At 31.0% G+C, this 24,562-nt stretch overlaps 1 protein-coding gene across 1 annotated transcript; it reads left to right on the top strand.

Moving 5' to 3' along the window:
• Positions 1–806: 806 nt before the first annotated feature.
• LOC105251601 (probable ATP-dependent RNA helicase CG8611) lies at positions 807–22,377 on the top strand. Its single transcript, XM_011258534.3, has 10 exons — positions 807–983; positions 1,163–1,990; positions 2,064–2,330; positions 2,416–2,636; positions 3,109–3,700; positions 3,799–4,032; positions 10,560–10,902; positions 16,317–16,515; positions 20,045–20,179; positions 21,852–22,377. Exons 1-10 carry the CDS (start codon positions 918–920, stop codon positions 21,871–21,873), a joined length of 2,907 nt encoding a protein of 968 aa, XP_011256836.2. The 5' UTR covers positions 807–917; the 3' UTR covers positions 21,874–22,377.
• Positions 22,378–24,562: the final 2,185 nt, after the last annotated feature.

Raw genomic sequence — 24,562 nt, forward strand, 5'->3', positions numbered from 1 at the left:
ATATAAAATAGCTTCATTCAAGTAAGCAATTATTCAAACAATTATATTTTTCTTTAATTAACGCAATATACTCTCATTTCAAGATTTCCATGTTAAAACTAAATATATTTTCAAAACAAGAATGTCCTTTTTTCTGTATACCAATTTCATAAATGGATATATCACGTTCGTAGAATATCCGAAAGATGTAAAATGGATGGTCCATGAATTCTCTCAATATCCTTAAAGGATATATTCGGATATTCGTCTGTCTGGGCGCATACTAAAATCTAAACAAGTATTAAAAAATTAGTTTTATAAGTCCTTTAAATAAATGTATGAAAAAATAGTTGTATGTACATATTATTATATATAATTTAATATTTAATATAATAATATTCAATTTTTTAAAAATAATATTTATTAGTTTTTCAATAACATTTATTTTTTAATAATATTTAATTTTTTAAAATAATATTTATCCTACTAATGTATTGCTGATAGTGACATTAATATAATAATAATTTAAAGGCATATAGATATATTAACATAGACTGCTTTAAAATAGTGGAAAACGGGAGGCATCCTTCTGAGAGAAAAGGATAACATTTAATTGTCTGTCTTCTTCCTTTGACGCACGCATAGTGCAATTTCAGGTTTTAAAACCGCTCATACAGGTACGTTCACTAGAAAAAGACACACACAGTAATTCACGCTATCCTTTTTCTTCAAGAGGATGTTCCAACTTCAGGCTGCACTGCTTCTTAAGCAGTTTATGTAAAGACACCTTTAATTCGCGCGCACCGAAATGCGCGCATGCGCGCAGTTTGTCACATGTTTCGCAACGTGTTTGGTGTGTTTCTGAATTACGTTACGTTTTATAATTGTTATATTGCGGAAAAGTGATTTGCTAATAAAATAATTGTTTCGTATGTACAATGGTAATTCAAGACATGGATATTTCTTTAAATGTAACAGCGGGTCCAGCTTTCTCAGCGAGAACTGTAAGTACTTGAAGTTAGTCTAGGTTAGGAAATCTCTGTGAACACGTGCACAGATGAGTACATATGAAACATGTGCAAAAATATGAAAAATTTTCTATCATCATTAAATGAGGCTTGAATAAATAATATATAAATAGGGAAAAGTAAATTAATTTTTCATAAATGTTTGTGCATTTTAGAATAAACAGAGAAGAACCGAATCTTTTCAAACTTCAATTAAAAGATTGAAAAATCAATCCTCAGGCAAAAAAGGTATAGCAGTGAATAATAAGAAATCAAAAGATACGCAAGACACACAATCTAAGAAACGAATTAGGCAGAAGTCATTATCAACTATTTTTGTTAAAAAATTGAAGGAGACTAACACTGTCGCTCATAATGCACAATCTCAAATTCCATCTCGTGTTAAAGATGTAATGATAAAAGCTCCAGAGTCAGGAAAGATTAAACAACAATCCGATGACACAGATAAGAAAGATGTGAAATTTAATAAAGTTTTATCTGTAGCAAACTCTAATTCTAATATTACAAATGAACAGACAGTATCCTTTACAAAAGTAACGAAACAACATATGGGTGAGACATTGTTGGCAAAAAGAAGAGATACTTTAATTGAACAGAAAAAAACACTTTCCGATATATTCCCAAGTCAGTTGAATGAATTGAATAAAATTGAATTAAATATATCTCAAAAACATGACATTGATAAAGATAGTAAATTAAATGAAAAATTTGATGCGGTAACTAAGAAATCTCCTACCTTGAAAATAAAGCAGATGAGCATTTTGAATAAAAGAAATGAGAAGAAACACAAAGAAAAAACTGTAAATAATCACAGAGAATCAGATAATACTCCACAATTATTGCGCAAAGGAGGTGGAAAAATTTCTTCCTTATTTGGCAATAATCCTGATGTACCGATTATAGGGCAGAGGCTTGTAAAGCCTGTAGACGAACCAATTTTTACAAAGATCACTTTTGCAGATCTTAATATTCATCCATTTATGGTTAGTATTTTCATATTCATTTAAAATGAAAATTTTTGCGCAAAAGTAGTAATTTATATTCTTTCTCTCATAGATCTCAAATTTAGAACAAAACATGCATATAACCAAAATGACAACGGTTCAACAAAAAGCCATTCCTGAGATATTTTCAGGTAAAGATGTTTTAATAAGATCTCAAACAGGATCTGGGAAAACATTAGCATATGCTTTACCTATTGTTGAACTATTACACAAAATTAGACCAAAGTTAAATAGAAATAGTGGTTTATCAGCCCTTATAGTTGTACCAACAAGAGAATTGGCCCTTCAAACATACGAATGTTTCATAAAATTAGTTAAAGTGAGTTAGGCGAATATATTTTTTGATAAAAATATTTAATAATTATATGTGTTTATATGTTAAAGCTACATTATGAATATTTTAGCCTTTTACATGGATTGTACCAGGATATATAATTGGCGGAGAAAAGAGAAAAGCAGAAAAAGCTCGATTACGAAAGGGATGTAATATATTAATAACTACTCCTGGCAGATTATTAGATCACATAAAGCATACAAAAGCATTGAGATTAAATGAAGTTAGATATTTCATATTAGATGAAGCTGATAGAATGCTTGAAATGGGATATGAAAAGAATATTTCTGAGTGAGTCTTTTACTGTTTTTAATTATATAAAAGAACAACAAATTCTGATATAAATTAATTAATTATTATTTTTTGTAACTTATATAACAGTAAGATAATATAATTAACAATTATGAAATATATATATATATATATATATATATATATATATATATATAAAGTTCATAATTGTTAATTATATTACCTTACTTATATTAGTTATATAATATTAGTTATATTAGTTATATAAAGTTACAAAAAAATAACTAATTAATTTATATCAGAAATTTAAAATATAATTAACAATTATGAAATTATATATATATATATATATATATATATATATATATAAAGTTCATAATTGTTAATTATATTATCTTATTGTTATATAAGTTACAAAAAAAATAATTAATTTATATCAGAAATTTAAAATAAGTTTTAATAAATAAGTTAAATAAGTTTTTAAATTTTAAATATATATATTACAATTTAGGATAGTAAATGCTTTGAAAGTGTCAAATCACAACAATGAATCAGGATACGACGCTATGAAAATATTCAAACAAAATATTAAAAATATATCAACTGATAAAAATATTTCCAAAGAAGATGATATAAAATTTTGTAGTAAAATAGAGAAAAATCACATAAATGATAAAATGAGACATATGGATAATTCAAATGATGATAATAAAGATGACAATCAAGTTATTATCAAAGGAAAAGAAGTTTCAAAAGGAAGGGAGAAAGATACAAAATATTCAAGTATGAATCAAGAATTTGATTCGAAAGCGGAAAATGCACAAAACATTGAGCAAGATTGTAAAGATGTAACTCAATCAAGAAGAAAGACAATTTTATTATCCGCGACTTTGACGCAAGCTGTCGAAAAATTGGCGGGCCTTGCGATGTACAATCCAATCTTCGTTGACGCGGCTAAAGAGAACTTAGAAACAAGCGGAGGAGATACCAGCGAGATCAACGAAGATTTAATAGTTCCACAAAGTGTAATTCAGAGTTACATAGTCACTCCACCTAAATTAAGAATGGTCACTCTGAGCGCTTATATCGTCAGTAGATGTCAGGTAAAAACCTCTTTGCTCTCCATTTCAAGAACGATGTAATTTTATTCGCAAACAGCTATCTCTGTATATTTGTGGTTGTTTGTTATTGTTTATTTTAGACTCCTGGGCAGCATAAAATATTGATCTTTATGGCCACGCAAGACATGGTGGACTATCATACCGAAATTTTGTCCTCTATTCTTACGGAATCAGTAGATGACAATGACGATGAGGACTCCGATCCGCTGGTTAACGTAGAATTCTTCAAACTACACGGTAACATGACACAGAAGGAAAGGACGGAAGTCTTCAAAACTTTTAGTCGAGCGAAGAGTGGAGTACTATTATGCACGGTGAGTAATATGTTTTAAATTAAAATAAATTGGTTTAAATAATAAAATTAAAAATTAAAAATTGAGCAAGTAAGAGCTAAGACGCGCAGTAATTGGAATGTAAGAAAGAAGAAAAATGTTCCGGATTATTTTTCGTCTATTTTCAATGTAACATTATATTGGAGAATATCAGGCAATAATATGAAATTGCATTAATCATTTCACAATCGATATGCAGATAGATTACAATGTTACATTTCGCAGTAATCTGACATTTTCGTAAACAATTCCAACCTTTATACCAGTGCTATTATTATAGTATTTAAATCCTAATTTTTTTGCACAAATTAATACATTAATGACAAATATATATTTTATATATTCCAAATATATTTTAAATTACTTAATATAATTAAGTAATTTTAAATTACTTAATATAATTAAGTAATTTAAATTATTTAATATTATAAATATTTATGAAATTTTTACATATATAATTTTCTTTGATTGCACGTACTTTTATAAATACATATTTAAATTTCTAACTGATCTAACTTCTGAATACATGTATAATTTACAGTACACGTTGAAAAATGTGATATATCGACTAAATTTTTCTTATTTTTTTGACTAAAAATCTCTATAAATATTAAATATTGTCTTAAAATATATATTGCACATTTGTAAAGTGTTATTGAGTTTATTTGAGATACTAATACATTTAAAAAAATATATATTAAAAAAAAATTAAAAATTAAATTAAAAAATTAAAAATTAAATTAAATAATTAAAAAAATATTAAGAAAAAAAATAAAAATTATACAAAATTATATATAATTTAAGAAAAAGAGAAAAAATAAACTGAGATAACGAAAGAAAATTTACAAAAGGATATCTGTCGGCACTCTCTGAGCTGTAAATTATACACACTCTCCATGACTTATTCTTTCGAGAGGGAATTTAATACCTCCGGACTCACGCTGCGTTCAGAGGTTAAAAATTATACGAGCACATGAGGCCTTGGTAATGAGTATAATTATGATCATCCGTTATGTGTTTTCTTCGCTTTCTAAAGAAATCGTTTAACAATTCAAACTTTGTAACATAACACATTAATTTTTTATAAGCGATTACTAATTTTCTTACGAAACAAATCATGCTATCAACAAGATATCCTCAGTGAAAGGATACATTTTTTTTATTCGATTTGTTAAAATATTTATAATATATTTATAGAAGCGCTTGTTTCGCTAATTGCATTCTGTGAACGGCATAATTAATCATGGCGTTATAATGTTCGCCAAGTAATGGATAAGTAACTTTCTTTCGCCGCCACTAATTACATCCGTATTGCATCGGCCGAATTAATCTGACGTCGAATAACAGAGCAACTTTCTGATTCGCATTCAACTCTCGGTGACTGCTTTAACTGTCGTAATTACCGGTGAAAGCGATCGATTTCGTCGTGGGGATTGTCGAAAATAAAATCCGCGCTCTCATTATATCTTTCCTCATCGCTTAATTCTAATTTTACCGTGAAATACTGTTATTACTTTCATTTATTGTGTCCGAAAGTATCGCAGGGAGAATGTGTACATAAGTGAAGGAAAGAAATTTATCGATTAAATTTCGATAGCAAGATTTGTAAATGATGTTCGACATCGACGCGAACGAATGACAATCTTTTTAACGCGTCGTAAAAATTAATTCCTTCTCATCAGGCGAACGTATAAGCAGTTCGACCATGAAATTCGCACGAGTCCTTTTATCTTCCTTTTATCTTCCTCTTGTTATCCTCGTTAAACTCTATACATATATTGCAATTAAAAATGCTTTAATTAAGATAATATCGACTAAATTTTCCTTATTTCTTCGATTAAATATCTCTAAATATTTATAAAATCTTTCTTTTTTCTTAAAATACACATTGTAAGATGCTTTAGATATACCAATATATTAAGACAAAAAATTAAAAGTTATTTAAAATTAAATATAATTAGGAAAAAAAAGAATTAAAAAATAAACTGAGAAAATATATATAAAGGAAAATATATACATATGTAAATATGCAGAATAATTTTTCATATCAAGAATAATTCAATAAATAGGAATCAAGAATTTAAAGGGATATTCCATCATTTATTTTATAAAGAAAATATCTTATGAAAACGTCTTATGTTCTAAGGTTTATATTTTCAAAATATAAAGTGCCAAATTTTGAAAAAATGAAGCTATTTATATTATTATTTTTTAATTTCAATTTTTCATTTTAACTCGAAAACAGCTAACCACATAAAAAAAGAGTAATTTCTGTTGAGTTTTAATTTGGAATTTCAAATAAAATTATTAAACTTGAAAAAAAAACAGTGGCATATCATTAAAAATAAAACTTAATATGATTATACATATGCACGCCCTTGGTAGATATAAAAATATTTCATCTATACTGAAAAAGGGTTTTTAACATGTATGCATATTAAATTTGAATAAAATATCTCTAAATAAAACTCTAAATAAAATCTTTAAACGTTTTCTTAGATTTTCGAAATTTTCATTTTCTATCTCAAATTTATTATCTTGTATTTTGAAAACAAAATACTTTAGGATATACGTTTTCATAAGTCACATTTTTTTTATAAAATAAGCAATTCCTTTACAAGAATTCTAAAGTATATCCTAAAGTACTTTGTTTAAAAAAATACATATATATATATTTAATATACTTTGTAATTGTAATGAAACTTTTCCTGTATTATTAGTTGCTTTTGATCAGAATAAAATAAAACATATCAAAAATTTAGCCAATTCGATGGAAAATTTTCTCTTAAATTAGTGTGGGGCCCTTTAGCGATTTTTAAATGTGAATTTATTTAAACACGGGTAAAAATAAAAATTTCTTCATTAGAAAACTACTAAAAATTTAAAAAGATCAAAATATTAAAAATTTACAATACAATACAAAAAATTTATTATATTTTCTGCCGTTTTATTTAAAATTTCTAAATTAAATCTTTATATCTTATTCACTGTCGATCATATTGATACAACGCTTTCGACATCGAGTACAAGCAAAATAATTTATTGTGTACTTGGAGAATAAATATATCGGGCATATTTAATTCATTAATGTTGAACTCCGCGGAATGCGTGGTGGTAGCCGCCCACGTTTTACGGGATCACCTACCACATGTAGGTTTTATGACGGTATTATTAATTTCCACATTGAAAAGCTACGAAGGGGCATCCCCGCGGCCGGCAATACTCCCGCTTTCAGTCGGATCCACCGCCGTGTGATCTATGATCCGAGTGAGATGTTTTGAACGGCCGATCAGTTCTTGATCCCGCGTCCCGCTGAATCCCCCGGTCCATTTCTTTAAACGATCGTTTGTCTTAATCGCCCCTATCGATTGCTCTTCGGCGCTCTTTGTCTCTCTTTCCGTGTATCGAAACCAGTGGCTTGTATATTTTAATGCGCTAAGTTATGATTACGAGCATCGATTACAAATTGATTTGAATCGATTGGCATTGAAGAAGCCCATATACATTGTATGATGAGATATTTTATTTAATTTATATATTTTTTTATCTCATTTTCCGTAGCTGTTCTAAGATATTTGCACAAATTATGTAGGGTATTCTTAAATATGTGCGAAAAATTTCAGAGGAGGTGATTTCTTGAGTAATTTCTTGAAGAAAAGTTTATATATATCCCAGTGTCTTAAACAATATAATTTTCGAGTTATAAAGTATTGAAGATTTAGAAAAATGAGATTTCAAAATATATATTTCGACTTTAGTCTTGATTCGCAAAATTAGAGTCATTGAATTCTTTTCCCTTAAATTTTTAGTTTACATCACTTCGATTGAAGATTTCAACACTGAGAAAAATATCCGGTGAAGAGGAAACGAACGGATATTATACCGATCACTTTAATCGGAAAAAAAGAAACCGGTCAGATATCCAATCAGAAAATATCGATCGATCGGGTATCTGATCAGAAAGTTCAAAATTCGGAACTTTCCGATCAGATATCTGATTAAAGTGATCGGTATAATATCCGTCGTTAATATTCGTTACCTTTTCATCGGACATTTTTCTCAGTGAAAAATTGCACAATGTAGTGCAACAATCTGTAATACATCTGGTATTTTTGAACATATTCGCCAAGCAAGAGGAGAACAGATTTATTAATATATATTATAACTGGAAGTGGGGTCATTTCAAACAATTTTTATAATTTTATTTAATTTTGTTTTTGTCAAAATATTTTTTTTTTGAAATCTCATTTTTTTAATTTTAAACATTTTATATTTCGAAAATCATTAGTTGTTTAGGACATTAATACATGTGAATTTTTCTTCAAGAAATTAATTAATGAATTGCCTCTCGAATTTTTTTCGCACATGTTCAGAAATACCGTATAAATTAATCGATACGGTTCTGTTTGTATATGTGCATATATATATATATATATATATATATATATATATATATATAATTTAAAATGCAAATTCCAATTTTCTAGAGATTGAGCCTTTTTTGCACATACACAGAACATAGAAAAAATACATAGAAAAACATAGAAAAAAAGGACATTCTTATTTTGAAAATATATTTAGTTTTAACATGGAAATCTTGAAATGATATTATTGACGATAATATTGTTGAAATTTAAAATTATTAAATTCTTCTAAGAAAATTAGAAATTGTTGCGTATATATGAAACAATGAACGCGTTAGTTTAAGTATATAAATTTTGATTTGACACTTCTTTTTTTTCTATGTAATTATTCTATTTCCGCGTTATTATTTTTAATCACACAAAATAAATAGCTAGAAACTATTTCATCAACATTAATCAAGCGATAAAATATAACGGAATCATGGAGCGAGTTGGAGAGAATATATCCAGTTCGATCGATATTTATTTCGAGAGAGAGGGCATAGAGATTGCTTTCTTTCTATTCCTTCACGCTGGCGCCCGAATCGCGCCGTCGTCGACGTGTGTTGAATTAATAGCAGGAAAAGATGTAATAAGAATACACGGATATGTTCGTATCGTGCCGCGAAAGAATTCCCGGGGGCCGCGACGCCCCCCCACTGGTGGTCTGGGATTAGTCCTTGAGGCCCATCGAGAGGGAGAAAAAGAGAAAGAAAGAGAGAGAGAGAGAGAGAGAGAGAGAGATACTCGGAGTACTCTCATCGCAGTAAATCATGGGCTAGCCAAACGCAGGAAATCAGGGCCGTGCTCAAACGTTCGCTGTTGGGGGGCACAGCAGGCGCTCGCCCTGCGCATTCACGTCGCCACAAAACAAGAAATCACCGCGGTTTGTAAGACATTTGTACCAGCAGGTCGCGCAGACTCGTCGCCTTTTGTTCGTGGAATCAGGCACTTCTAAACATTAGGATGCGATAAGCATTGAAGATATTGTTCCAACAAAATTGTAGCACCAATAAGAAATTATCACTCCTAGTAAATCTTGAGATATATTTTATAGAAAACAAATCCTGAGATATATTTTATAGAAAAAAAAAGATTTGTGTAAATAAAATATTTCATTTGATATAAAAATACAAAAATAATAATTTCCGAAATACGTTTTTGGGACAAAAATTGACCTGTTGATCACAAAATGTATTTCCTTTTATTTCCGAAAATACATTTTGTGATCAATTTTTGTCCCAAAAACGTATTTCGGAAATTATTATTTTTGTATTTTTATATCAAATGAAATATTTTATTTACACAAATCTTTTTTTTTATTATTCATATTAAAGCTAAGGTAGAAAGAAAACTAAGATGGAGTCATTATAGTTGGAAAAATCTATAGTTTATATAAGGTACAAGTTATACTTTGACATAGAATATAAAATACAGAGTAAACTTGTAAATTCCCTTCATTCTTTCAACAAATAAATCAAAATTTTCTAGAGATTAATAAGTAGAACTGACTGATGACATATCTTCATACAAATGTAATATCGCATTTGCACATTTTTTTTTAAATGTAATTATACATTTTTTATTTCAATGAGCTCATTATCGAATGTGAAAATATTAAGATAAAATTATTGGAAAAAATGAATATTTTACAAAATATTATAATATATCGAAATAAATTATAAAATATCTTTTTAATTGTTGATCTTTTAATTCTATCTTAATACTTTTATAGAACTTTTATAGAACGAAAAAAAGAATGTGGTTTTGTTTGAAAAACAAAGATGACTTTGAAATCTTGGAAGTGCTTCCGTCTGAAACAAAATTATACTGATCACAATGTTTTTGAAATCAAATAATTTTTATTCCAAAAAATATCTTTCGAGAGATAAAATGCCAACCTTAGGATTTATTAGAATTGTTTCTAATAATAATCCACCCAGTTGTTTAATAATAACTTTTCTAATAATAACTCACTCTGTATTATTGATTGACTAAATTAGATACAGAGTTTTGTTTTTTATCTTGTACAAATCGAAGATTCTTTGGAAAATATTTTGCATACAATTCACTCTATGTAAGATGTATTTTTTTCCAATTATCCAGGACGTCGCAGCGCGAGGTCTAGATATGCCAAAGGTAGATTGCGTTGTTCAGTATACAGGACCAATTTCGACTAGGGATTATGTTCATCGAATCGGTAGAACAGCGCGTGCAGGATGCTCCGGGACAGCAACAATCTTTCTGACGCCCTCGGAAGTCGAATTTGTGCGGATGCTCGAGTCAAGGCGCATCAGAATCAAACAACAGAATATGAACGACATTTTGGACAAGCTATTGGGACCTCTTTCCAAGCATAACTCCGTGCAAGCGGCAGCTATCGCTCTGCAAAACAATTTTGAAAATTTAGTATTGGAAAATAAGCAACTTGGCGCGAAGGCGTATAAAGGTAAGTGCTTTTTGTAAGAAATAAAATTATAATTTTTATCATTTTTTAAACTTTATAAATCCAAATTATTATCAGGAGATACGCGAAATTGGATGTAATGAGTTAGATATTGTAACATTAACTATACAATGTTATATAAGGATTGATATATAGGGTATTTCATTTTAATCGCTCCAAGCAAATATCTCGAAAAATATGAAAGATATAGAAAAATATTTCAGAAAAAAGTTGTTTGGTTCGAAGGAGGACATAAGACGGTATCATTGGTTTAATCTTAAATAAATATGACAAGATCATAAGAAGTTTAACTTTGTTTTTTTTGAAACCCTTTATTTTTTTTATTGCACATTCTTATAGCTTATCTCGAGAGAGCTTTTTAAAACACTATAAAGTATCTTTCCATTAAGTATTTTCCGAGTTATAAAGCTTGAAATGATTTCTTAATTTTACATAAATTATAAAATATCTCGTAAATATTTATTTCTCGATGATCTTACCTCAATACTTTATGCGCAAAATAAGAGGTATGTAATTTGCAATAACCAACTATGTATTTTTTCTTAAAAACAATTTATTTATTTATATTTTCTTTACACCAATTGATTCCTCTCATTATTTTGTGCGTAAAAGTATTGAGGAAAGAAATTGAAAAATGAATATTTTATGATTTATGTAAAATTAAGAATTCATTTCAAGCTTTATAACTCGGAAGTACTATTAGTTAATGGAAAGATAGTTTATTATATAGTATTTTGAAAAGCTCTAGAAATAAGCTACAAAAAATATATAATGAAAAGTAGGGGATTAAAAAAAATAAAGTTGAATTTTATATGACCCGGTACGGTTACTCAAAGTCAAACCAATGACATTAACTTATGTCCTCCATTGAACCAATTTTTATCTAAAACGGTTTTTTATATTTTTCATATTTTTCGAAATATTTTTACTTGGAATGAAACATCCTGTATATTTACATGTACATTATAAGAGGCACACGTGCAATAAAAGCTTAAATCTTTGTCTTCGTGCAAGGCAAAGTGTTGATGAAGAACTGCGAGACATAAGCGAACATCTACTTTGATGCAGTTGGATTGTAACGAAAGCGAACTGACTTCAGGGTAGACTAAGCCAATTCCACCGGGCACCCCACGCATATAAAGCAAGCAACCCTTACGCGTACATTATGGGGCTCTTATTCTGTCTCCCTTCACATTCGCCTCATTCTCCACCTCCTTGGATATTTACATAGTCTATCGATGGGGAGGGATGATCCTGTTTGCTATGCCATGGTTACTCTATTAGGGTCGCTACAGAAAGGAATTTATTTGCTACAATAATAAATCTATTATAATCGACCCAATACTTGTGAAAATGAAGACATTAGCCCTCTTCATATTCACGATGACTTTTTTTCCCTTGCGAATTTCCCTTTCATATAAATATCGTATATTAACTTGTTGCTTGTTTCTCTTGAAATATTTTTCGATTATTTCGTACACAGAAAAAAGGACATTCTTATTTTGAAAATATATTTAGTTTTAACATGGAAATCTTGAAATGAGATTATATCGCGTTAATTTAAGAAAAATATAATTGCTTGAATAATTGCTTACTTGAATGAAGCCATTTTATATAGTTCAATCGAGAAAAATATATTCTCATGATTTAAGATTTAATTGTCTTGAATGGAAAAGAAACAATGTTGGATAGAAAATAACATTTTTAAATCAAAGATTATAATTTTCTTAAAGTAGAATTAAATAATTATATATTCTTGAGATGACAATTACAATATTAAAATAAAACGATAATATTGTTGAAATTTAAAATTATTAAATTCTTCTAAGAAGATTAGAAATTATTGCGTATATACGAAACAATGAACGCGTTAGTTTAAGTATATAAGTTTTGATTTGACACTTCCTTTTTTCTGTGTATACACATAAAAGTTGAAGAAGCGCTATCGTTTATAAATATGAAGGCTCCGTTTATCACATGTTTGAACAATTTTGAGAAAATTCATCTTTTGTTAATACGATAACAAAAACAGAAAGGCAAGGTAAACAATTCTTGGAGATTATTTTTGCGGAAGTACATTAACGGCTGTGTTACGTCGATTGCGATAATCGCGTGAACGAGCAACGAGCAATTCCAAAAAGGAAATTCGGAACCATTAATCTTTCTAAAAGGTTTTCGAGCTTCGAAATTGTCCCGCATCAGCCGGGGCTTTACACGAAGGTTAGCCACGGTTTTTGAGCGCTTAGCCGCCCTAGATTTGAGTGACGTTACACAGCTAACCACTTGACCGTTCCTCTGCACGTAGCTAGTGATTGATAGATTAATTGCTGCCGTTGCTCGTAACCCCCGGTATTGCACTTTTCGCATGGGAATTGAGGTTTGGAAGGAGCAAATGAAAGGAAAGTAGGAAGTGAATAACAAATTAGCTAATATCTCTTAATATATCTATTGAGATTATTTGCTATAATCTATTGAGATTATTGTTCATACTCTATCATTTATTCGTTCAGATTAAACACATTAAAAAGGGTTTGGAAAAAACAGCATTTTTATAAAAACAAATAAAAATGCATGAAAAAAGTAAATATTTGAAAGCATGTTTTAAATGTTTTTATTTATTTTAAAAAAATGAAAAACGTACAAATTGCAGTTTATAAATTGCATTTCATAATTGCTTTTTAAGATACTTTAATTTATTTTATATAATATTATTAATTTTCAAACATTTAAATATTTTTTTAATTGCATTTTTAATTTTATATAATTTTATACATTTAATTTTATATATTTTACAATAATAAAAAAAATTCAATTGTACTTAAGTTTTAATGATAGTATTTTACGCCGGTCATAATAAAAGATATACTTTTCAATGTTGGAATTAAGTTCATAAAAATGTTCGTGTGCAACAGAAATACAATGAAAAATAATGTGGATGCTATTCTCGGCAACAATTCCGAAATTTATTTAATTCGTGACCGATGCGAAGTCGTTGGTCGACGCACGAGCGGAGAAGTGGAAATCTCGCTAATTCGTAACATTATTACCCCAATAGAGCCGAACAACCTTCAATAGCAAGTACAGTTCTATAGAACGAACCCCCTCGAGCTGCGACCCTCGCCACTAACCCAAGAGATTCATCCACTCCATTCCATATATATGATTTAAGCCTCGTGTCGGTACTCGACTATATTCTATTCATCGTAATTCTCTGCAAATATTGTTTTCGTCATTCGATTTAATCAAATTATTTAATAAATTATTTATATTTTATCGAAATAATGTGTGTGATGCATCAATTGAGACGCGAAATAAATCACATTTATATGTGAATTTTAAAAAAAGTGTAAAATCTGTTACATTTTACATTTTTTTCATTCAGTTTTAAGTCGATTTTTTAAAAATAACACTTGATTAAAAAAAATACAATATTTCATTAAATTTTATTATCACAATAGACGTTGATTTTTCCGTGCTCGTCGCAAGTTAGATCGAATTTAGTGTATATCGCTCGCGCGTCTTTCACAGAGGGAGGTGGCCGACACAATCCAACCACTGAATGTGACTTCCGCCAAAACCACTTACGCTTTGTGGCGAGAGACTCTTAACAATGCGATACAGGATACAAATACAATAAGACGCAGTTACATCACTTAGGAACAATGCTACCCCACTCTTACATCTCTCCTTCCCTCTCTCTCCGTTCTGACTTCTCAGCTAGACACCGCCCCCACATGTGATTTATGCGCTAAATGGAGAAAAACATTTCTCCCTTTTCAACACTGACACCAAGCCGCAAGAAAGACTTCAGCGGGGTTTCTTTCGTACGGAAGGGAGGAGTTGAGATTAGAAGCAGACGGAAATCAAGATGGAAAACGTTGAGAAATGAGACTGAATTATGAAAATTAGAAACACTTACAGGGGATCCAAATAAAACATCCACTTGCAATTAAATCTATTCGATTAGATAATTTCGTTATATATCAAGTAATAAATATATGTTACGCTCTCTCTTGAGTAGATGTCAGAATAACGTTCAAGAGAATTTAAAAGCGATCTCTGCGTAATTTTATTATTATTATTATCGATAATAATTTCATTGCATCAAAACATTGGTTCAGCGTTGTTATCTTCTTACTTGGTCAAACATCAGAAATTAGGCGATCTATTAATAAACAGCCGGGAATCAAATTTGGAGTCTCAGTCAGGTTTTTCGCACGGAACATGGTCAGTGGCCGTGTCAGTCGGCGTGCACATGTCGAGTTCTCTTAGGACTATCCCCCGGGTTTCTCACCGGTACATACAAGCAAGAGACGTTAAGAAGGGACGCGAGGGTGACTATTAGCTGCAGCACTTGACTCGACTACCTCCTCCTTTACCGTTAATGCCTCTTAATAGCCCGCTACGGGGCGCGCACACACCCTAAGCTTGGAATCAGGGGCGGTCCAACCCCCCGTGGAACCACTTAATGGAACTGCGATTAATAAGGGCGCAATACACGTAACTGATTATTACATCCGAGTTGCACGTGACCTCTTAAACGTAGACGAGGCGAGTGTACTTGACATACTAAAGCGTTGCATCTCAATTTTATTATTTCTACATTAAGAAAAAAATCTGGTTGCATTAATTAAAATTCTGGTAGATTCAATCAGTATGTCTGTTGGAAAATGGACGAACCAGAATTCTTGTAGGAATTACCAGATGAATCTGATTAATTTTTTCCTGTTAAATTTACCAAATTTTCTGGTTAATAATACTAAACTCGCCAGCACCAAGTCGTCTAAAATTTTTTTCATCTAATCTCAAAAGTCTGTTTAATATTCTGAATTCCAACGAGATTATTGGATAAATTCAATCCAGATTATTGAATAAATTATTTTAAGTTCAGTTTGTTAGAAATTAAACTGATAAACAGTGATGCAAGAAGAGCATGCAGCTCAAACACACACAACCAGAGAGCTAGCATCCTCTTTCTGACACTACTGTTCGTAAGAGAAAAAAAAAATACTTTGGATTTAATGTTAATACTGGTTCTTTATATACATTTTATGGCAAATATTGAATACGAGTTAAGTTAAGAGTGACTCCTCGCTTAGCAGCAAGCAAAGAAATTAATGTAACAAGAAATTTTATAGATCCAACCAGAAAATACTAACCAAATCCTTATAGTAAAATCTATTAAACGTTTTAGTTATAAAAAATCGAGTCTTATGATAACTAGAAATTCTTGTTTGATTTAACCAAAATGCCTTCAATCATATACGTCTTGTTGGTATACTCAAACGATTTTTTTCAGTGTAGAAAAACAAATTTCAATTTATTAATATTGATTAATTGCGAGTGTAACTGGAAATGTATAATTATCTTTACATTATAATCTCTTTATTCCAAAGCGTACACCTCATGGATGCGTTTCTATTCAAGTTATCCGCGTGATATGCGTGAGATATTCAATCGAAAGGAACTTCATTTGGGTCACTATGCCAAAAGTTTTGCGTTGAGAGATTCGCCGCACCGAATCGGCGGAATCGGTAAAAAGCTACGCGAGAAAGAAGGTCTGAAGCCCAACCATAACAATCGCCTACACAAGCCGTAAGTATCAAGTTTTCTTTTTCTTTCAAGATTGTTATAATTGCGTTCTTAAAATTTTTCTCATTTTCCATATTAAATTGTCGCATATTAAAAATGCAAAAAATTCGAGAAACTAATGTAATTTTAGCAACATACACTTGCATAATATGTGTAATGCATAATTGCGGTAAAAAAAATATGTTTACATTATGGGAAAGAACTCGTAAATAGAGTGACTGTTGAACGCGTTCAGATGATGGTATTTGAACCGCGCGATCGCGGAGCCTATGGTGAGTCCGTAGTGACGGTATTAATGACGGATTCATGCGTGGCTTAGCGTGTTAACCGCTGCCTCCTCCTCTGCTCATACTGTCTATCCTGGCGTAGAGCACCCACAGGCCGAGTAGGATGGCTCGTGCGATGGCTCCTAGAGAGGTTGGCGGACGCATCAAAACTGTCGCTCTGTGTCATCCGTCATGTACGACGAACAAGCGGACGTGTTCTACGGTGGCTGGTGACCATAAGCCATACGGTTCTCGTCGTGCTCGTCGTTGTGTTCTCCGCACGTTTCCCCCGACTGTATATTCTCCATTTCACTCCACCTAAGCTCGCATTGCCTCGCTCGCTCGCGACAAATGTGTCTCATTTCCCTCCTCTCTCTAGCTTTCTCATTCTATCTTCAGCGGTGTGCATTTCACATGGCACTCCGCTGCTGCCCTTCTCCAGGTCTCTCTCTCTCTCTTTCTCTTTCTCTCTCTCTCTGTCTCTGTCTCTCTCTCCCTCTCCCCATTGTTCATAATTATACAATACGGCTATTAAACAGACTGATGCGACCGCCATTTCCGGCCGTGGCTACGCCATTTACGGAAACCACAGGACAAGCACAAGCCTCCCTCCTCTCTTTGCCCCCGTCGTTTCATCTCTCGCTCGCATTTACGAAATCCTGAAACTGTCATCCACCTGTATTTGCTTCTTCTCGCTTGTATATATCCTTTTGCACGCTCTAACTTTTTTTTGAAGGAAACCTTTTTTCCTCGCCTTTCATTCATGCATTATTCTGATTTTAAACGCAGAAAGAGTTCTCTAATTTTCTAATTTTTATTATTTTTCTCATTTGTACTTTATTTACTCTTTTTATATATTTAATAATGAATATAGAAATTATTTATCTTATTTATGTATCTCGATATTAAAATATCATCTCTAAACCGAAATTATATAATTCATTCATGCATTATTCTGATTTTAAACGCAGAAAGAGTTGTCTAATTTTCTAATTTTTATTATTTTTCTCATTTGTACTTTATTTACTCTTTTTATATATTTATTAACGAATATAGAAATTATTTATCTTATTTATGTATCTCGATATTAAAATATCTCTAAACCGAAATTATATAATTACATTATGTAAACATCTATTAGTCTTATCATAGTTGCGTTAAAATACTTTGCTGTTTACGGTCCACTGCTTTTTCTTTTCACGACTTGATGCAAACGAGAATCAAGTCTAACTACCACGGCGTCGTACTTATTAATTTCTATGCCAACCCTTTCCTTTCTGCTTCATGTATCACGTCGTCTGGATCACACGACTGCAGACCACCTTCTGTGTTTTTACTAAGCTTTATAATTCCCGTGTTCTCCGGCGATCATTTGCCTGTGCTCTCTGCCATATTCTTCTATCTCTGTCCTTCTCCCTTTCTCTGTATCTCCTCTCTCGAGTTGCCCTTTTTTCACGTTACGCGCGGCGAATCTTTTTCCCCCCGAGACCGGCATTACGCATTAACGTGTTTAATGCGATTTGAATGGGCGTGCTTTGGACGAATACGACGGGCAACCGACTGGTGCTCTTCGCACAGGGAGAGAACGAGTCAGTTTTAATGGGTGAAAGGCGGGCACTGAGCTGACGGTCCAATGGATCGAGAGACGACCACAGTGTACGCCTCTGTGGATGCGATTATCTTACATGCTTTTGTATGCGTGTCTTAGCCCAAGTGCGTTCTGCGACTGTGTGCAGGTTCACTCCTTGGTATTCATCTGTAAGATTATTGTAGCACCGAAATTTCGTGTCATCCAACTCGTCAATTCATGCATCGCTGCTTCATGCGTGCTACTTTGCAGTTGAAATAATTAATATTCCGTAATTTCTTACGTACAAAGAAGTAGAATAATCAATTCAGGGTATTCCACTCTTTGAAAAAAAAAAAAGATACATGGAAAGTCTGGAATTATTAGAGATTTTTTTTTGTATGTATTTGAAATCTTGTCAAAATATTAAATATAAATACGTAACAATATTCTTTATTGACATTTTTAGTGATAAAAATGTTATATAAGTGATAAATGTTTATGAAACTTATTCAGGTTTTTTTTAGTATTTTTGCAAATTTAGCACTTAAGAAACTTTATTTTTCTTTCATATGAGTAAAAATATATACTACAAAAAAACTGTTTTGAAAGGGTTAAAAATATTGAACGAAAATATCTGAAAAATCAGGGACTTTTCAGAGAATTTTTTTACAAGACTTGAATAGATATCGCATAAATTGTTTTTTTATTTTATTCGTTTTAGAATTTATTCCTTTCTTATATATATAATCAGAAATAATTTTAACTTCATTTATAATAAAATTAAATTGCTCGCTTTTAACTTACTTATTCGTTTAAAAATTTCTTAATCCAAATTCACTTTATAGATTTCTATTCCATCAGATAGTGTTGCCAGTTTTGTGTTATATTTTTTACTTCCTTTTTTTTGTAGAAAATCTGTATGTAATATTCGGTATGTAGTTGAAGAGAATTTATTGATCATTATTGCAGAATGAACAACAGAATCTATGTAAAATACAAGATTTGAGGGAACACCCTGTATATTGTATTTTTATTCTATTTGTTTTAGAATCTGATTGAAAATACTATCTCTCTTAAATCTTTTAATCGGAAATAATTTTACTTAGATAGTAGTCGAATGAAAATTGCTCAAATCATTTTCATCTATTTATTTTAATCTATTTATCGATTTTAAAATTCCTTAATTGAAATTCACTTAATAGATTTCTATTTCGTCAGATAATGATCAGATAACTTGGTGCAATATTTTTCACCTTTTTTTTGAAGGTAGAAAATTTCAGTATATAGTTAAAAAAATTATCCTTATTAGATCGATCCTTATTAGAAAATTAATAATAGAACGTATATATGTATGAAGTACCGAAATTAAATGAGAGATACCATTATAAAGCAAGATAAAATGCGTGCTTCGTGCGTGACGCTGAGCGATGGACAAAAACACGAAGCGACGAACCTAATACGAAATTCGGTACGGCAGTTGGTGGAAGCCCACCTTCGTGTCCGGATATATCGAGTGTATATCGTCGCTTTGCTGATGTATTCTTCTTTTTCTTTTTTTTTCCACAATTTCCGATTATCGCGCTCTGTCCTCACCACATGTCGTTTACGTCGAATTACCGAAAATTGCGGGTTAGTCCTAATGCGAGAGAATTAAAGTACGCGCCCCGAGTGCTTCCTCTCTCTCTTTCGTTTTCAGATCCGATGGGGTGCCGCAAAAGGAGCAAAGGAAACAAAACGGCGACAGGCAAAGAACGGGGTTGTTGAAGAGGGCGAGGATGCTCAACACGTCCGAGTACGATAGCGGTCTCGGACCTATAAAGAAGTCAAAAAAGTAATACTGTGTTTCTATTGTCTCGACATTATAATAACATAAACAGAATGATTTCACGTTTGCGGTCGAAAAATTGTAAATAAACACATTAGATTAACATTTATTTAAATGTTTTGTTAAATGTGTATAATTAATAAATTAATTAAAAATTTTAACTTAATTATTTATAATGTATTATATCGACCTATTTTACTTACATCTTTGTGAAAATGCCTGTGATAATTAATTTTTTAATATTTTTTTTATATAAAAGTGCATCTTACCGCTATTTTTATTACATTTTAAGTATTTTATTATTTTATCAAATGTTTCATTCTTTAGTAGGTTTCAGAAAATGTGCAATTTTAAAGCTAATATATAATTAAAACAATTATACGACAAATTAAGAGATAATTTCGCAAAAAAATGATAACTGGGTCTTTATTTTACGTCAGTTACATTATTTTTATCTTGATAAATACTTTTGATTCAAAATTATCGTTTAACATTGCTCTTATAACTCGTTCTCCTACCAATTTTCCTGCGATTGCTAATGACACTAATCGGTGGCAAATACGCTGCGGCAAAGTGCAGTAAGAAAAAAATGTTGGGTTTAGGGAAATTAAGTATAACGATATCGCGCTAATCGCATAGCGGGCTTTCGCGGTCACGAGATTGCGCGACGTTTAAACTCCATTTTCGCCGGTCGATTACTGCTTATCTAATTCTTCTGACGATAATTAGTAATCGCTTTTTGATATTACGTACTTATAAAACTGCTACTTGGCTGGCGTCATAACGATATCACGCTAATTGCGCTTTCGTTTCCACTTCAGCGGTCACGAAATTGCAGATTGTTATTAGAATCGAATTCAACGGCTGAACAAAAACAAAGATGTTTTATTACAATGAAAGATGTTATTTTATTTTTTTTGTATTCCATTCAAACATTTTTTACAGTTCGAGAAATGTGCATGTTTATTTAGAAAGATTAATTTATTACTTTTTAATTGTATCTCATTCAATTTTATATAAAGCTTTACATATCTTAATTTTTTAATTATAAATGTCAAAAATCAGAATTTTCATGAAATTTTATTGAGACTCGACAAATTTTTTGATCAATTCTATATTTATACGTTCTTTCTTTGATAATTTTGTTCTTATAAACAATCGACAATAAGCCAAGTTGTGAATTTATTCATATGTATTTCAAATATATTATAAATATCTGTTTTTGTGTATTTATATTTAAAATACTGTATAAAATGCAGTATTTATTGTGACTTTTAATGATAAAAAATGAAAAAATGAATTTTCAAGTGAAAAATGTTTATCTTGTAAAGATTATTTAATTTTTTCTATATATTTGCAAATCTAGCAAATTTTAAAGCTCAAGTGATTCTGTATTTTCCTTTTTTATACGAAAAAAAGCGTATTTTATTAGAAAATACGTACAATAAGGAAAATTTATTTCAGAGAGAGAGAAAGTCGTACCAAAAAATGTCTTTTAAATATTCTCTTTATTTGGAATTTCGAATAAAAATATTCAAGAGATAAGGACATATTTTTAGATCTGCGTCGACATCCTAAATTTGAAATTTCGTCGAGACTAATTTGTCAAAGAGCGCTAAAGAGCTGACGCTAAAGTTGCTCGGTGCTCCTCTCCTGACTTCCTCGGATTCGATTTCAGATCCAGCCCAGGGGTTGTCTGACAATGAGAGACACGCATGCATATTACAAAGAGTCTCGCACATGATTGCGCTGGCAACGAACGGGAATTTTTGCGGGCCTCTGCGAGGACCATGACGTGCGAAGAAAAGGGAGGGAGGGAGGCTGCCCCCTCGAGAGAACCCCTTGCGGAGGAAGAGCCGTCACGAAGATAGCGGTGGAAAGGTACGGTGGAGAGTATGATTAATACGCGAGCATTATTTTCGGATTTTTTGCCTCGCGATCCGCGAGCGCAAATTGCTTACAAATAAAGGCGGCGTCGAGTGACTATCGCCGCCAGTAGAACGGCGGCGAGAACGACGGAAAGGAAGTCACGGAAGGAGGCCGAGAGCTCGCCCCGAGCTTAATTTAATTTAATTATGCCCTCTTTCTTACGCTACCAGTGCGCTCGAAGATAGATGGCGGCCACAGAATCTCGTACATCTCGTCTCGTCTCGCCTCGTCGCGAATGTAACCGTAATATTTCCGCGACACAAGTTGACCTTCATTCAAATTACGTCAGTCGTACATTTATAATTAAATCTTTATATATCTTTTTTTCTTTTTCATATAAATCCTACGATAATTAGAATTAAAGATTATATTCTTTTCAAAAAATGTGTGGTACTCTTTAATAAAATATACTTATTATAGTATGTTGTATTATATTTTATAATAATACATATATTATACTATTGTTAGTATATACTCGTATAACAAAATATAAATATACGCTATATAATTTGGAATAATTATATAAAAAATGTACACTATTATAATTATAATAATCTAAATATTTTTATTACAATATATATTATAATTATTTTCATAATTTGTTTCACAAATTTTCTAATTAATTTATTACTTTCGTCTATAAAATATTTCTGATATTTTCAATCGATATTTTTTTATTAACTAAAGTAATTCTGTCTGTTGATCTAGAATCTATCATTGACTTTTTCGCTTAATAAGAAGACGCGTCTTTAGTATACTGTTTGTAATATGCGACAAAATTTCCGTGCGTACGTTGCATTTTCCCTTCAATACATGATTTAATTCAATATTGTACGGGTTTCCGGATATGTTATACATAGTTGAAGCGCATTGGTACCTTCGCTCATCGGCGATGAATGAAGGCGGACGCACGAAGATTGATCGCGGTAATAAATCGATCGTCTTGGGCAACATCACGCCGACATATGTTTATCGCGCGATCTGATGAAAAGCCGCGTGTACGCCAATTTAATTTAATCGCGCGTTATTTCGTGCCGACCGCCGAGTGCACACACATTTTCGAAACCCACCCAAGTGGCGGCCGCATTAGAGACGCGCGAGCGGAGCAAAGAGTGCGATATTTATTCGTAATGCGCATCGCAATTCTTCGTGCCGCGGCATCAGTCATAGTCATCGCGAGCGAGTGTGCGCGCACGCTCATAATGAACCGTACGATTAGGATATCCCGTAACGTTCGTACGTTCGGCGAAGTGTTCCAGGGAAATAATATAAGAGTATCAGAAAGAGAATTTTATAAAAAGTATTCCGAATCCTCCAATAAAATTCGATGAAAATTCTCTGATTTCTCCAGATATAAAAAAATCCTTGAGAATCCCGAAAACCATGAAAAATTTGAAATTTTCTTAGAGATTAGAGATTTCTTTCATATCTGGGATAATTCTCATCAGAAATTTCTCATCAGAATTTTATTGGAATTCTCATAGAATTTTATTGGAATTCAGGAAATTTAAAAAAAAGTTCTCTTTAATCATGTTCTCTATTGCTAACAATCGGCAAGTGAATTATGTGTTTAAAATATAAATATATCTATTTATATTCAATGTCTTAACAGAATATTGAATATGCATATTTTTTATTTTCAGTAATGAAAATGTGTTATATAAGTGAAAAATATTTATCTTATGAAAGCTATTTAGTTTTTCAGTACATTTGCAAATACAGCATTTGACACTTAAGTAGTTCTATGTTTTTTCTTCGTATGAAAAAGCACATTGGAAAATATATTTTTTATTTTAGAAAGTTACATTGAAAAATTTTTAAAACTTCCTTACATAGGATTTTAAGCAAAAATATTTGAAAAATTAGGAAGTTTTCAGGAAATTTTTTTACAAGATTTCAATGTGTGTATAGACATCCTCTGTACACGAAAAGAAGAGCAGGTTTATACGAATCGATCTAAATTTTACTTCAAAATTGTGAGTTGTGTCAAAAATGATTTTTCGGTTTTTGAAATAACAATTGTACACGATTAAACACATTATTTGGGAAATTATCGAATCATTTTCTTCAGCGATATTTATCAATATTTTTCAACTTAAGAGATATAGCAGAATAAAACACGATTTATTTTACTTTGGAAGATCTGTTTAGATATACATAATTAAGTAAATTATAATTTTTCTACAGTAAATGTTTTACAAGTAAATGTGTAAAGAGCAGCATTTTTATTGCATTTTAATTAAATAAAAAAACGATTATGATATAAATAAACTTTTTATAGAAAATAAAGAATTTTAGAGAAATAAATTTTAGAGAAATAAATAAAGAAATCTTTTATCTTGATATAATAAATAGATAAAAATAAATGACAAGGTAAGGAAAAATATGGGATATAATAAAATTATCTGATAATGACTTTTATATATGCGTGCATGCGTGTGTGTGTATGTATTGAATACA

This window comes from Camponotus floridanus, unplaced genomic scaffold, assembly GCF_003227725.1.
Source record: "Camponotus floridanus strain SB8 unplaced genomic scaffold, Cflo_v7.5 scaffold201, whole genome shotgun sequence".
Lineage (NCBI taxonomy): Eukaryota > Metazoa > Arthropoda > Insecta > Hymenoptera > Formicidae > Camponotus > Camponotus floridanus.